The sequence below is a fragment of the Equus quagga genome, chromosome 8 (genome assembly GCF_021613505.1).
Source record: "Equus quagga isolate Etosha38 chromosome 8, UCLA_HA_Equagga_1.0, whole genome shotgun sequence".
NCBI classification, from domain to species: Eukaryota; Metazoa; Chordata; class Mammalia; order Perissodactyla; family Equidae; genus Equus; species Equus quagga.
The window spans coordinates 115771490-115788518 of record NC_060274.1 but is presented as its reverse complement, the minus strand read 5'-3'; the positions used below and the strand labels follow the sequence as shown (position 1 = coordinate 115788518).

The 17029-nt window shown below is 37.7% G+C and overlaps 1 protein-coding gene across 2 annotated transcripts in view; it reads left to right on the top strand.

Moving 5' to 3' along the window:
• Nucleotides 1–17029, top strand: part of DGKI (diacylglycerol kinase iota) — a 424575-nt gene that overhangs the window by 244370 nt on the left and 163176 nt on the right. For both annotated transcript variants that reach the window (XM_046669970.1, XM_046669971.1), the window contains exons 13-17: nt 2155–2268; nt 3636–3773; nt 6772–6850; nt 14007–14062; nt 15014–15076. In XM_046669970.1, the coding sequence (XP_046525926.1) occupies nt 2155–2268; nt 3636–3773; nt 6772–6850; nt 14007–14062; nt 15014–15076 (450 nt within the window). The remainder of the gene's footprint in view (nt 1–2154; nt 2269–3635; nt 3774–6771; nt 6851–14006; nt 14063–15013; nt 15077–17029) is intronic.

Genomic DNA, 17029 nt, shown 5'->3' with positions numbered 1-17029 from the left:
TTGTAGATCCGGATTTTTAGTTCACCGCATTGGGTGAACATTGTGCTTTGCCTTTCTACAAGGTAAACACAATTTTAAACTTCTTGAGGCATGGGCAAGTCTTCCATCCTGGGAAGTAATCATTGTGGAGGAGAAAGGATTTTAGATGGGAATCAAGGGACCTGCTATGACTCTGCCACTTCTGATTAATTAGTCTTGAGCAAATTATATGATCGCTCTGCACCTCACTTAATAAATCTGCAAATAACTGAATTTGATCAAGCAATTTCTAATATTTCTCCAGCACTCCAAAGATTCCAAAAGTCCATGCCACTGTCTCTGGGATGGTCAGGCCATATCCAGAACTGGGTTTAGTTTTTTATTTGAAGGTTCCTGGCACCAAAGTGGTTAAGAGGTTGGCCTTTGGAGCTTGGCATAGCTAATTTCGAATGCCAGTTCTACCACATGAACAATTTGATACTAAGGAGGCCATTGAACTTCCTTCCAAGTCTCAGTTTCCTTACCTATAAAATGGAGATGAAAAATATATTGATCTTTTAGAGTTCTTTTAAAGTTTAATAAGATACCTCATTAGAGAACTTGGCTCAGAGACTAGCACATAGAAAGCAGTCAGTAATGTCACTCTTTTATGTTATTGTAAACTCCTTGAGAGCAGTCATTCTACTTTATCTATCTTAGCCTAGCTCATTTATCTTTTTATTTCACTTGCTTAGTTCTGTGTTTTATATGCAGTAGTGTTCAATAAATGTACTATTAAAGCATAATTTTCAAAATTTGAAAAAAATGACCCTCCTACACATCTAGAATGAATACATGTCAAAAATTTACTTAGCTCTTTTATGAAGGAACCAGCACTATGATAAAGCTGATTTATTGGAGAAGTAGAAAAAACGGATTGTGTAGTTTGTACCAAAATAATTTTCCTAAATTTGAGACAAAATTGATTAATATCCTATGGGGATATAAAACCATAACCTGTTAAAGTAATCTTCTCTTCTCAACATCTGTATCTCTAGAGGACAGAAACCTTCAAGTTAACCTACAATTGTAAAGTTCTTAGATTGGCCTGTGAAACACTAATATGACATTGTAAGGATATACAAGTTTCTTTTTGCTATTTCCAAGTTTTGGGTAATTTTTCTAAATAGTCGTAATAAGACTAAACTCAAAGTATTGTTTATCTCAAAAAAAGATTAAATGAGAATATGTTTCTACTATGTGAGTATCTATTTTCTGCCTAAACTTGTAATAAGCACTAGGTCCATCCACAATTATGTTTTCATAATGTTTCATTAAGAGAAATATAGGGATATTTAGGAAAACTACTATTTCTAAGATGATACCATGGAGGGTAACTATTTAACGAGCGCTTAGGTGGGCCAGGCACCAGATTACGGGCTTTAGATATATTTTTATCTATAAACAATCTTGTAGGTAAATATTATCTCCACTTTGAAAATCAGGCAAATGAGTCTGTGAGGTTAAATAATTTAATCAAGATTAGGCAGCCAATATAAGCCAGAATTGAAATTCAGTCTGATTCTGAGTCTTCCTTCCTTCCAGTGCCCTACGTTATATATCTCCCTAAATTTTAAACTCTCCTAAATTGTAGAGTAGATCTCTAGCTAAACATACAGATGAAGGGGTCCGATTTTGCTGGTATGATAGTATGTACAAAACAGTCCTTTTCCCTAAAAGAGGCTTGCCTATTTTTTTCTTTTAAATTGGCACCTGAGCTAATATCTGTTGCCAATCTTCTTTTTTTTCTTCTTCTTCTTACTCTCAAAGCCCCCCAGTATGTAGTTGTATATTCTAGTTGTGAGTGCTTTTGTTTGTGCTATGTGGGACGCCACCGCAGCATGGCCTGATGAGCAGTGCCATGTTCGCACCCAGGATCTGAATCAGCGAGACCCTGGGCTGCCGAAGCGGAGCGTGTGAACTTAACCACTCGGCCATGGGGCCGGCCCCGAGACTTGCTGTTTTGAAACCACCTGAGATAGGTGGTCTTTCTGTTCCCTGGCCACTGGATCAAAACATGTTTTAAAGAAACATAAAATCATTTCACTAAGCTCTTTAAAGCTGCCTCCTCTCAAGTTGTCTTCTTTGTAACTTACCTCTTTCTTATCTCTCTCCTGGTCCCCAATATGTCTGTAGGTGGGCTGGATCCTTTCTATTCTGGATGAACTGCAGCTGAGCCCTCAGCCTCCTGTCGGGGTCCTTCCTCTGGGCACCGGGAATGACCTGGCTCGAACTCTCAACTGGGGAGGGGTAAGAACTGCTCTCACGGGCTGCCCATGTTATCAGGCATCAGGGTCCCCCAATCCACAGATGTCGTAATGGAAGGGGAAGATGCTGCTGCCTTCCATGGAATAAGTTAGAGTTGAGAATCCAGGTGCCCATGAACCATGATTTTATCTGGTAATTTTTTTGGTTTAAACTTACAATCATCTAGAGGAGAAGGGAAAGTTTGGTGTTAAAGAAAAAATTAGTGGCTAGTACACAGGCTTGGGGATTTTTGAGGTATCCATTAAAAGACAGTGGGTGGGTTGGCCTCAAGTCTTCCTGTAAAACAATCACACAGACTTGAGTTGATTCTGACCCTCAGCACTGGACAGAAGAGTAAATCTGGTTCAGATCTACAACCCTTACTTTGGGAGAGCTATAACCTTTTTTCTGGTCAGTGTCATCATGGCTTTGGCTGTATAGGTAGCCAGCTGTCCTCTCCACCATGGAGCCAACTTCAGGCAAGCTTAGTGGAAGTAGTTACCTGTCACTAAGCAGCCATTTCATTTCTTTATTTTTTATACCACTAAGATAGTAAGAGGGCACAATATGCTAATATATGCAGTCCCACCAACTTTTTATCGGCTCATATGAGACCATCACCTGGGCTGGGCTCCATCAAAATTATCTTTGGATGTTAGCAAATATTGATCTGGCCTTGGGTGAACAAACTAATCTCTCATAGGTCTTTTTTTTCAAGTAGGCAAAGTATATATAATAAAAATATTTACACGAAGCAACTAATGTGTTATCAGCGTTAACTCCTCTTATCCAAATCAATGACTTGACTATCCTTAATAATCATGCTGTTGGTAATATCTGCTTAAGGAGTAAGTAGCTCCCTAACTGGGCAGTTCCTCAGTCAGACTTGCCTTAGGTCCTGGAAGGAATGGGATCCTACTACAACGTTAGGGAGAGGTGAGAGAAATGGATTGTTAATAGAAGAAATTGTCTGTCAGATACCACCTTGATCCTTTTCCCCTTTTCCGTACACACTTGTTCTGTATATTCTCCAAATTCCTCTAGTAGGAGGCCTGGGGAGTCCTGTTTTTACTCTGATAAGAACAACCATCCAGCGTGGCCCCCAATGTCTCCCAGTAACTATTGATTCTTGGTGCCAGCAAAAACTATTCCTCAGCTCAAGCCAGCGAGAGTTACTATTTCTGTGCACATTACCTGTGACTGTTGTCTTAAATTCTAAGTACCTCAAGGAAAATAGTTTACTCTCCCAGCCTTGCTAATTGCAAAATAAACAAAGAACTATAGCAGAAAGGCTCTTCCTTGTGTGAAATAGCTTCGGCTACACCGTTTACTACTCTAGATGGCAATGAGTGTGTTCTTTGATTCCTTAGGGCTACACTGATGAACCTGTTTCTAAGATCCTTTGCCAAGTAGAAGATGGGACAATTGTACAGCTAGATCGCTGGAATCTCCATGTGGAAAGAAACCCAGACTTGCCTCCTGAAGAACTTGAAGATGGCGTATGTAAGGTTAGAGAGTTCTTTCTTTAGCAGAGAGGAATGCTGGAGCATCTGTCTGAGGCACAAGGAATGCATTTCTGGCGGGAGAGTCATGTGCTGATTCCTTCCTATGAGATAACAGGATAGTGTTTGAGTTTATGGCTAATAGGGCTGTGAGTATAACACTTCCCAATGATTCTGCCCTGTAGACTTCTAAAGACCTACATTTCCTAGCTGCTTCCAGAGCTCAGGGAGCTGTTCTGTCCTAAGCTTCCACACCAGAAAGACATGTATCCACTTTTTAATCTTTCAAATTCATAACCTATGAGAAGATGAAAAATATATATGTTTGGGAGCATTAAGTACATGGTCTTTCAATAGAAAGATAACCTCCTGAGATTTCTGGTCTGATTTTAAATATCCCTTATGTTTAGGAAGCATCAACTAAGCCAGTTGCATCATTTGATTGGGACTTGAAGACACCTAAATAAATGTTTTGACTTAACGTTTTCTCTTCAGGGATTGAGCTTTTATTTCAACCCCAAACAGGCCGGGGAATATAGGTGTCAATGTGCTACTGTAGAGCTTCAGTGGAACATTTTGTTCTATGTTCTGGTCTCAATTTCAGATAAATTTGATAAGTTGCTAAGGAGCCACTTCCTGTATATTATTTCCCATTTTTCTTCTGTGACATTGTTTTCAAACTTCTGTGTGCACAAGTGTCTTCAGGTGTACCTGTTAGAAATGCAGATTATGAGGCTCAGTCCCCAGAGTTCTGATTAAATAAATGCAGGATTAAGCCCCAGGCATCTGTACTTTAAGTAGCATCCTGATCTATTGGATTATGCCTTTGATTGAGGCTGAGGTTTCATGGATGTTCCAGCCTTAAAACCTGATATCATTTAGACCAAACCAATGCTCATTAATTCATTAGCATCATGATCCTGATCAATCGTGATAGGTGCTCAGCTTTCTTATTTAGCTAAAATAGGTTAAAACATGTTTTGTCTTGTCTTCATGGTTTTTTCACCTAAATCATAATCTAGAAACTATAAGGTTTTTAGTAGATATCAAGATTGCTCAGCTGAGCTTGAGTTCATAAGGTCACAATGCTGTTTAAAAAAGTATCATCTTGGGATATGATATTTCTTTCTAATGTATTTGACTTACAGAAATTGCATAGAAGACTGCCAAAGTATAAAATAAGTGTATCATATGGAAATTTTAAGATTCTTTCCCCACTTTACTTGGAATGGCTAAACCCTCAATAGAAATCTATATTCTCTTCAAAACAGCTTAAGAAATGGAAAGACTTCTTGGTGCAGCCAGGGAATGTTAATCCAGATAATTAAAGAGCTTTGAAAATGGATTTTTGAGGAGACGTGTAGGAAATTGGGGCAACTTTTACTGGAAAATGTGAATAAGAACTTACTAACAGGCTAAATTGGGATTTTTTTAGGGGATGGTGACCAGATGTTCACCTAAGTTATGAGTAGATGTTGACATGGATTAGAATTGTAGCCAAAAAAACATAAATGGTAGAGATGAACATATCTGTACTTTTGGCAGGATTACTGACCCTTGCTGTCATTACTAAGGACTGGTATTTTGTTTAAGTGCAGGAACTGGACATTCTCAAATATGAAGCCAGGAGAGTGAGACATGGTTTTGGCATTGTCTCTCTGTGTTTAGTTTTTGTCTCTGTTCTCCAGTCAGTTGTAACCATTTCTAAGGGCTGATTTGATTTCTGAATCATTGTAAGCTCTGATTCAGGGCCTTCCGTGGGGGGAGGGAGTCATTCTTTATTTCCATTAGAGACCAAGGCAATCCAATTTCTGTATACTATCTCTCTTGTTCTCTCTCTCACTCTCCATCTCATTTCATTTTTCTCTTATGGGACAAGGTTCTCACTGTAGTCAAACAGAAAATCTTACTGACCAAGGGGCATATGAAACAATGTAATAAACTTACTTTTGACATCTTGAGGGTTAAACATTTATTTCTAATGGAAGAGAAGTGCATTTCTATCTGGAGGATAAACCTGATACTTATCTGGAAACATTATCAAACTGAGATAAAATTACCTCTCTATTTGCTTTATCATCCATTCTGAGTTGTAGAAGGAAAAGTAAAAGAATCACTATATCCCTTCTAGCATTTGCCACATGCTTTTCTAATTGTTCTAACATTGAACAGAAGCCGTAAGGTCACATCAATTTTGCAATTTTAATGCAGGACTTTAGGCACATAGTTCGTTCCCTCCTTTACTCAGCTTGCAGTAATAACAGCCAGGGACCCTCAGGACTCTGGGAAAGGGAGCCAAGGCTTGTGCGAGCATATGTGTGCCTGTGTTTGCATATTTTATGACCGTGTTAAAGATATAAGGTTTAATAGACTAAATAGGAATCTGAATACTGATGTGTGTGTGTGCGTGTGTCTATATATATGTTTGTTTTTTTGTTTTTCCTCTAAGTCGAGAAGAGCTGAATGGCTTCCACTGCCTTGTTACTTATATGACTTGTCAAAAAATATGTTTTTTGAAAATAAGTGAAAGGTAAATAAATTAAACATTGCTCATTTTAAGTTGCAATATTAATATACTAAACAGAAACTCTTGAAAAAAGAGTATCCACTGATTAAGTAGGTTAGACACGATCCTTACTGAATTTACTTTCTAAGTTTGCTTAGGGAATCGTTCTTTATAACTATTGCAAATATGTATCCCTCCGCTTAATAAAGTTCCTTATTACCACATGCATAAGAATGATTCTCATTTAATAATTTGTGTTCGTATCACTTGTTTCCCATACTATTTAAAATTCTTGGGAGTATCATTTGAGCTGAGCTTTCACTAATGACTTAATTCAAAAATCCTGTGTTCCTTCCCCATAAACACCCTCTACCTTGAGTTATGACTGAGCTTTCTCCCAGGAACTGCCCCAGAGACACATGTCTGGCTTTAGGTCATATTTTTCTCTTTCTGCCTGGTTACACACAACTTTACCTCTGCCTTTGTTCATCATTGCAGCTTCCTCTGAATGTTTTCAATAATTACTTCAGCCTTGGATTTGATGCCCACGTCACACTGGAGTTCCATGAATCCAGAGGTGAGGACAACGTCTCATTTCCATCTCCCAGGGAGGAAGTTTTCAGCAGGTGTTTTGCATGTTCCCTTTTGTTTGCATATCACTTATGTGTTGACAGTGTCTTCCGTGTTGTTTCATTTTAACCTTCGGCATGACCCTGGGAGCCAGACCAGATAGGAACTTATTACAGGTGGTAGCCTGAGACCTAGTTGTTTAGGGTCTCAAAGATGGTAAAGGACAGGATCAGATGTATGCTCCAGGTCTTGGGACTGCTAATCTTTAAGTTTGACTAGAAACTTTGAAGTTAGTGAACTACTAAGAAGTGATAAAAAGAGATTTTTTCACTAAAATCATTAGGTTACTCACAGCTTCTCAAATCACCGATTAATAAAGTCCAACACTTCATAACTAGGGCCATTGAAATATGGTAGCAAAAACATAAAGTCCTCCCTGTGTGCATAAAAGAGACACCTTAGAACAATGGGGGCACTATAGGTGGTTTAGGTTGAAAGAAAAGGGTATATTGGTGATTGGATTAGGTGTGGAAGGTGCTGAGAAAACCACTGGATGAGATAGGTAGGAATGAGGCTGAGAGGTAATTTGAAGCACTACAAGAGATGAAGTCAAGATTGGGGGAGCAAAACAATTTTTTGAAAGAGAAATAAGATGAAATGATGTGGTTAAATATTTCATCACAATTTTCTTATGCCGTTCAGAGCTGAGAAAGTTTAGGGTTTTGGCTTGTGCTTGGAAGCCTCAATCTCTCGCTCTCTCGGTCTCTCTTAATCTCTCTTCCTATTAATATAACTATACTATAAATCTATGTCTATGCCTGTATCCATAACTATATCTGTACCTAGTCCCTTGTGAATATGTTAATATATAACCAAAATAATGGTAGGCTCTAGGTTAGTAAGTGATTTGTGAGATGAAGTCATAAAGGATCTTCTCCTCCAGATTCTGCCACAGCATATGTGGTTGTAACTCACAGAATTTGAAATAGAGTACTGAAAGCTGGGATTCACATGTTCAGGTTCCAGCAATATTGCAGAGAAAATTCTGATAAAACTTTTATGTACTAAAGGTCAAGAGTGAAGCTGTAGGATTAAGGTTGTTAGAATACAAAATAAAAGTGAAGTACAAACCTATAATTCTCTTACTGAAGTCAGCAATTTTGGTAGACTTTGCCTTCCTTGTTTCATGGGCTTTGAGGGTCAAATGCTGTGCCAAATAAAAGCAATACAGATTCAAGAGAGAGCCATAGTTTGGCCTGATTAGCCAGAAAAATCACAGATGGAAAGGTCGGTTGATAACAAAACTATAAATATCAAATACCCAAATCAGAACCACCACCACTCTCCCCACTTCTCTGCCATAGACAGTTCTTGGATATTAGATATTCAGAGGGTCCTACGTTAGGGCTGACATTTATAACCTGTTGCCCTTCCTTTATTTAAGGAGAGTTAATTTGGGCAAGTAAATGGAGATTTCTTTCTCTATTTCTTCCCTCATTTTTTTCCCTTATATTCCTCAGGAGACTCTGGATCTGGACTTTCTAATAAAATCTTTAAGTTTCTTAACAATACTTGTAAAGTAATACAGTTATCACTGATGCATGAATCTCCCCAAATAGGCATCCTGGCATGAAAAGTGGCCTAAATGTGTAAGTGGCCCACAATGAGCTCATTCAAGGGAGCCTAATATTTTGCCTAATCAATCTGAAAGTTACGTAATGATACACTTCCTTGTACTATGATGAAACTTCTGTGCCTCACAGTGAGGGGGGAGCAGAGGGAGACATCAAGGTGGAAAGACCAGGCTTAGAAGGGAATTCTTGTGGGAAAGTGATGTTTTCTTTTATTTTGAGCTATGAGACTGTTTCATTTTAGAGAGGAATGTGCGAATTGTGGTGTATATGTGTAGATGCATAGTTTTATATGTGTGTGATTATAAAACCATTGTCTAAAAGATACCAAGTGTTAATCTTTGAGTAATTTATTGCTGAGGCTTGGTGTAAGTGCTTTAATGCAATATGAAATGGAATTGCAAACATTTGCCCTGCAGGTAAACTAGAACACTTGAGGCAAACCAGCCACTGAGGAGCTGATCAGGGAGAATTGATGTTGACTGAGAATAGTAGCTACAGCATTCTTGAAGATGGCATAAAGATGGTACAAGATAAACATCCACAAAATTTTGAAACCAGATTGTTGATATGCCTAGACCAGAGGTGTAGACTTCTTAGTATCTGTTTATCTATTCTTCCTGCGTTAAGTTAAAATCATTATTTGTGATGAAAAGTGTACTTACTCAAGATAATATCCTTTTTTTTTTGTACTGTTTTTTGTTTGTTTGGATTTTCCATATTTTTACCTGGATAGTCAAGAAATCCCAAGCTCACCTGCAGAAGGAAAAGAAAGATAGCAAAGCCCCATTTTCAATAGGGGTAGAGTTACTTATTTTTGTTGGTAGACAGTGAGTGGCTGTAATCAAGTCAAGAACACTCATGGTTGAGACTTCAAACTATTCTCAAACACAGACACTCACAGTTTGAGACTTTGTGACAAAACTTGTATCACTTGCCATAAAATACTTGGAGGGCAACTCAAAACCTCATGAGATCTATTATAAAAAATGACCTATCATATATCACTCAAAAAAATGTAGCACTTTAAATTGGGAATTACGTGAGTCCATCTACATGAAATGGGTAATAAATACAAATCTTGCTAAAGCAGAATCTTTAAAAATTGCAGAAACAATTTTTGGCATAGATGTGAAATGTTTTGTCAATTTGGGCTAAATGCAGATTTTTGCATTACTACCTATATTGTCTTTCTTTTAGAAGGGACAATTAAATAACATATATTTTGAGACAGTTTATTGGTGGCATCACTGTGTAAATGCTTTTAGAATTATCAGGAGAAAATCAAGCAAAGAGTGAAGATAGTCTTAACATTTTGATTGACTGTATATAAAGAATGCAAATGTTTGAATAATTTGGGTTTCTGTATTTGATCAGAAAGAAGGTATACTCCATTTGATTGGAAAACAGGGATGCTTTCCTTTTCTCCAAGTGGCTAAACCATGCATGATTGAACTGCTGCTACTTGCATGTCAGAAAGCGCAATCATTTGGAACAGAATTTGGACATGTAATAGGATTGGTCATTTAATTGTCAGTTGGAGCCTTGCCCAGAACTTTAATCATTATTGCATTATGACAGTGCTTGAGGAAGTACGTTGAAAATATTCCAATCTATTAATGTATAGCCATGTTAACAGTGATTATCAGGTGGCAAAGTTAGGTCTCACTTTGACGCTATATGAATTAGATTGTCATTTTTTTGGATATGAAGGATATTAAACACACCAAACTCTTGTTCTGAGATTGGTTGCTTAAATTTTACTGCTTCATTGAAATTACTTATTGTTCAGAGGAGTTGACCCTTGTGCTACAAGGTCAAAGAAATACAATTATGACTCTAGAAGAGGCAGTATTTAAATTTGATTTAGCATTTACTATTTTCACTGAATGTACAGAGACATGCAGATCAGCACATTTCAAAGGATTATGAATGTTTCATGATTCATGTGAAGAACAGACAGATTTCTTTAAAAAGGTGTTATTTGCAGTGGATTGCTAAATTTCATTGTCACCATCCCTGCAAAGGACACACTGCCAGACTCTTGTCTAGGTACTGAGACTCAAGCATGGTTTGCCCTTGAGAAGCTCTCGCTGTCCGAGGTTCTCTGTCTGTAATCTTCTCTTCCATCTTGAACCTCTGCGTGGCACTTACTGATCATTCAAGATTCAAGTGTACCTGCCTCTGGAACACCTTTCTGATCATTCCCTATCTGTGTTACCACCACCTCATCTTATATAGACATCTTTTTCTGGCATATACAAAATGATGGTTTACTTTTCATTTTCAGACCTTTCTCCTCCAGTCTAAACTCCATGGGGGCAAAAGACCACATCCTATTTATTTTTATATTCCCTGTGCCAAGTCCAGTGTCTGTCTCAATAAGTGTTTGTTACAGTAATAGAATGTTTAATTGGAGGAAAAGCCCCATCTATAAAAGATAAATAACAACAGAAGGGAATACATAGAAAGGGAAAAGATTAGTTGTATAGGCAGTAAATAAAATAGGAATTCGACAGGATTGTTGCCAGGGGAAATGTATCGGGAAAATTTCCAGAAAGGGTAGGAGATAATACAACTGGGAGATAAAGGAGGAGTGTGACGTAGACAAGAAGTGAAGTGGGCGAGGATGTTTCAGACAGGAAAGAAAAGTACAGAGGGACAAGTCAACTTGCGATGAAGATGAATTAGATGACCAGTTATTACATAATTAAAGATTTTTGTAGTGGTGTTGGTGAAATGAAGATAATGTTGGTAAAAATACATGTCCTTAATGAGAGATGATATTGGAAGGAAGATTTTTTAAAATATGTACCGTGTGAATTGAAGGTAGCAATGTTACTATAGGTATAGATTTTGGAGTCATTTATGTTTACATAACTCAAGTCTTAAGATTGGGTAAGTATCCAATGCAGAGAATATGGAAGATGTGTGAGTTATATGGGGTCCAAATTGCTTACTGATAAACATAGTGTTGAACTTATATTTACGAATTTCTTCCTAATTTGCAAGACAAATTACAGACGAAAGAAGGGTTTAGGAGCCCATTCTGATGGCACACATGTTATTGTGTTTTGTATGAGGATGGGATTAATATATTAAATCAATGGAATGGATTATACCCAGAGCCTCATCATCGTTATAAATGGATTACATCCAGAGCCAAATCATTTAGATGATTTAGATGATGAGATTTGGAAAGTTTGAGCTAGTGAGATTTAGATGAGATTTGTGGATTTTGAGTTGATGCCATATTGGGGATGAGACCTTTGGGGACCTTGGAGGAACTAAATGTATTTTTCATATGTGAAAGATGTGAATCATGAAGCCATAAGGGTGGATATTGGTAGGTAGGATTTTGGCCTCCATAACCTGTGCCATTTGATGTCATGTTGTTGTTAATATATGTCATGTAAGGTTAATAACTAGCTGGCCTTAAGATAGCAAGATAATTCTGGATTGTCTAAGTGCGCCCTTTGTAATAACATGAGCCCTTAAAAGCAGAAGTGGAAGATAGAACAGGAAGTGAGAGAGATGTGGCAGAGGAGGAAGTCAGATAAATTCAAAGTGTGAGAAGGACTTGATGTGCCATTGCTGGCCCTGATAATGGAGGGGACTGCAAGCCAAGGGATACAGGAGGCCTCTAGAAGTTGATAATGAACCCTAGCCAACAGCCAGCAAGGAAAAAGAACTTCATTCCTACAACTGCAGGGAAATAGATTTTGTCAACAACCTGAATGAGCTTGGAAGTCAATCTTTTCTAGAGCCTCCAGATACGAGCCCTGCAGGCTGACATCTTGATGTTGGCTTTATAAGACCCTAAGCAGAGGACTCAGGAGAGCCCAGTCCAGACTTTTGGCCTAGAGTACTGTAAGAAAATAAATGGATGTTTTAAGCTACCAAGTTTACAGGAATAGAAAACTAATACAGTTAATGTTGGTGTCCAGTCAGATTGTAAATAAGTTAATGGTGTAGACATACACAGTGAGTGTTTGGATCTCACTATCTCATACCTTCTTCTTGTGGAAGAAGAGGATGGGCAATTTGGGAATTGCAGCAATAAGCCATGGATACTTCCACTGTTGGGATCTTGGGATACTTTGAGTATTGGTATTTCTTGAGCATGGCTTTTCATGGTTTACCTCATACCAATTAACAGACACAACTTTCTTAAGGAGCAAGAACCTTAAACTTTCTTAATGGCCCTTTCTCAATTCTGTATCCCCCTTTTTCTTGATATACGTAGTTGGGATCTATATTCTTTGATCCTTTTCAAAGATATATCAGTTCTTACACATGCACATAGACATGTTCAGTCACTCAACCCTCCCCATTTAGTAGCCAGTGAGGAATGATTGAGTACTGTTATTTGCAGGCTATCCCTTGCTTTCTTGTGGCCTGGCTTCTGTAGGGTTAGTGGCAAAGGTCTAACACTAGCAGACATCTCTCTTAGCTCCAGCCAACTTTTGTTTCCAAGTCTGATTTGTTCTTGGAATAGGGTAGATATAAAAATGGGAAAAGGATCCAGTTGCTAAGGAGGCCTCAATATGGGAGTCAATTATATAATATACTATTATATTATTAGCGGAGAGATAACAGCATTTTACCTCACATCTTTTTTTAAAAAACCTAGCCCTAAGAAAGGATAAATGAGCATATAGGATAAGATAGCAGAGGGCGAAACATTGACAGTGAGTTCCTTTGGAATGTCTTAGAATTTTATTAGAATTTAAGGAAATGATATTTCTTTTAGGAATTTTTAATCCCTTGAATTCATGTGAACATTGTTTGATGCAGACTCTTGTTTAATCTTTTTGTCCTCAGCCTTAATAACATACAAGAACAAACTCAAAATTGAACCATTTTTTCAGCCAGAGCCTTTGCTGTCATATGCCCTGAGTCAATTCAGCAGGTCATCTGCAGATCTATATTTATATATCTCCACTAAATCAAATGATTTTTCAAGGCTTGTCACAAACAAGAGCACAGATGGTAGTTTTTGCAAAATGTAAAAGCAAATTTTCCAATAAGTTTTACCCAAATTCCCCATATTTAATTACATTTGGAAGCTGCATACCTAGTTTATAGTAGACATCCTCTATGGGGGTCAAAGCTAATAATCACCCCTCCCTCATTGTCCTCTCACCCCTGCCCTGTATCCCTGCCAACCCTCTAGTTTGGATAGAGTTCAGTGTCTCAACCTTTAATATGCATGCAAATTACCTGAAGAGCTTGTTAAACCATGGATTCCTAGACACCACCCCATAGACATTCTAATTCAGTAGGTCGGGGGTAGAGCCTAATAATTTGCATTGGTAACAAGCTCCCAGTTGATGCTGGATGCTGCCAGTTTGGGGCTACACTTTTATAGCGCTGGACAACTGGCCTGTAACTAAGGGAAAGATGATAATGAAGCTGTTGGGTCTGTTGGATCTGTGGGGGAGGGAGGGAGGGCAAGGAAGTAGGGGTGCTAATCTAAGTCACTACCTTTAATGAGGTCTCTATAACCAAACTGTCCTTTCCCTTTCACAGAAGCAAATCCAGAGAAATTCAACAGTCGTTTTCGAAATAAAATGTTCTATGCAGGGGTAAGTATATATTTCATTTTACAATTATTACATATCATTTAGTAGTAATTCGCTGTTGGTAATAACGTTGCTAACTATATTAAAAATAATTACAGACACATCTCAGATGTTTACATATATGTCCACATAAGGTTAACGTTTAATGTCTTGGTTTAAGAATAAAAGTAAGATGTATGTCTTCAGTTAGTTGGCAGAAAGAGAGCTGGTGTTTATCATCTTTGAATTTTAAAGCCTTAAGGCTCCATGTTGTACCGAGGGGATGATATTGAAGGAGTGATGTGAAAAGCAAACATAAAAGCCATCTAGAGAATGGGGAAATTAGATAGACTGAAAGAAGTATGGAAAGTCTTGGGGAGGAATGTAGTTGCCACAGGGGTATGTTTGCATCAATGTTTGGATGAGAAATTGACGGAGCATGGGAAGTCTTTGATGGAACCATATCTAAGAGAAAAGGGGGCTCCTTCTTTTTCCTTCTTCTCCTCCTCAGGGATGTCCCTGGGGGTGATTGGCCAGCAAGAAAAAAAAGGCTTCTAAAATATTGATTTTAAAATGTGGTTTAAATTTATATCACTGGATAGAGGGAGTCAAAGTAAAAGGGGATCAAGCAAGACATTGTCAGTGGCAAGTTAAAGATTATATCAGCATCTAATGGACAAATAGGAAAGTCAGGAAAGGTAGTCAAAATAGATCTCCATACTGATTCCTGGACTGATCTACACTTTCACTCTCCTACTGTGATCTTAAATCTTATTATAGGTTATAATGTGAAAACAAAGAGAAAGATTTCAACTTGACAGCCTCTGCACTACTTTACTTTGGATTCAGAGGAGGAGAAGTTGTTTTATATTTTTGTATAATTGAGAATCACTAGGAACTATCTATAAGATAGAAGCAAAGATTTGGCATGACCATGTAATTAAGAAATTTTTTCTTTATTTCCTTGTGGTGTAGGCAGCTTTTTCTGATTTCCTACAGAGAAGCTCTAGAGATCTTTCCAAACATGTTAAAGTTGTCGTAAGTATTGAATGTGTTGACTTATTTCATTTAGATATGAATATGTATGCCGCAACAAAGGAACTCCAAACATCAGTTTATATACTTAGATTAATCAGTGGACTACATAGAACATTAAGTGAATTAAGTGTAGTTCATTCAACATTTATGAGCATTTAACTATGTGTTGGGCACTGTCTTAGTTGCTGGGGATGAAGATAAATAAGATGACTAGCTTCATTTCTGAAGAAACTCACAGTTCAGTCATGGAAAAGGGCACATAACTCATTGTAGACTGATATAGTAAACATTGTTAGTTGACTACATATATAACGTGGTGGTGGCACAGACGGAGAAATGGAAACTGACCGTGGTAGGGTCAGGGAAACCATCAAAGAAACAATGTTGAGCTGGGTCTTGAAGTAGAAATAGGTGCTCACCAAACAAATACCTTTATTCCAGGGCGGTCTGAGGAATTTCCATTTTAGAAAAATGCTTTGATTTCATTATTTTGTCATGATTCACTCTCCAACCTGGTCAAGGTTCTTCACCACTGAATGGATTTTTTTTTTTTTTTTGGTGCTGTTTCTTCCTGGGTCCCTATTCCAGGTTTTGAACACATACTGCTTGGAGGCAAGGGAGAGAGGAAGTTATCTTTCAGAGACTGTGTTTTAAAACAGTATAGAATTAGTTATTGAGAAAGAAAATGTTTTCTTATAGTAACCAAGTTAAAAGAGGAATGAACATGACATAGTTGTACATACTTGTATAAATAAAGGAGAAAATGGAAGACAGAAGAGAAAAATATATAGACGGGGAAGAAAAGCAATATAGCAATACTTGAACTTCTCATGGCATAGATAAAGACTAGAATATGTGACAAGAGGGGACAGAACAAAAGATGTCCATGAGAAGAGAGAAAAATATATGATCTTAAATTAGTGGGTATATAGAGGAATGCAGAGGAGCATGAGAGGAACAAATTAAAATTTATGATCACCAATGAAGCATATATGAGACATGAATCTCCTGAATCAGTTGAAATAAGAGACCACTGGTGCTAACAACTTTTGGCATCTCTTTCAGATAGTTCAGCTCCCTTACAATGGCAATGAAAAGCAAGCATCTTTTAGTAGTAGAAACTCTTAAAAATGGACATACTGCCTTCTTAAAGCTAGATGCAAGAAAGACACTTGGTCCATTGAACTATGAAGATCTTTATTGTGGTAAAATTATGGTTAATAAATTTAAGATGCAGAAACCTTACATCAAACTTCCCCTGTTTCTTCACTCCTTGCAACCCAGCCAAAAATAAACTTTTTCTCTCCTTCCACTATTTTTCACATTTAGAGGAACAGCAGCAACACGTGTGCAGAGAGCCAGTGAGCGGCGGACAGTGGTCATATTGAGCGGCATCCACTGTTCGAGTCAGCTGGATTGAAGTTAAACTCTATAAACTTCTTAACTACTAAAGAGTTTCTCTTCCACATCTGGCAGTCCTCTTGATGATGAATGTCTCGTACATGGTTGGCTATATAGCAAGGATTAAGAGAAGCTTGCGGAGAGGCCAAAATGACAGCCAAATAACTAGGAAAGATTTGATATAAGCCAATACATGTAATATTCCAGGTGGATTGGCTTATGTAATATCTTTTTTATGAGGAGAAAAAAACATTAGACACTAAGTCTAAACATTTGGGATTCAGTCCTAGGTCTACCCTTGTGAGGTATATGACTTTGGGGAAATCATTTAACCTTTCAGAAGAGTTTAATTTCCTCATTTAAAACAGACATAACAAGACATGTCTTTGAAATGACAATGATTGACCAGTGTGCTGTGACACAGAGGGACACAAGGATGTTTATACAATGACATCACTGTATGCTTTCTTGAGTGTGGGATGGAAAGGATGGAAGGTTAGCCAGAGCAATTAGATGTATATTTAACGACAGACCATCTTATCTTTGCCACAG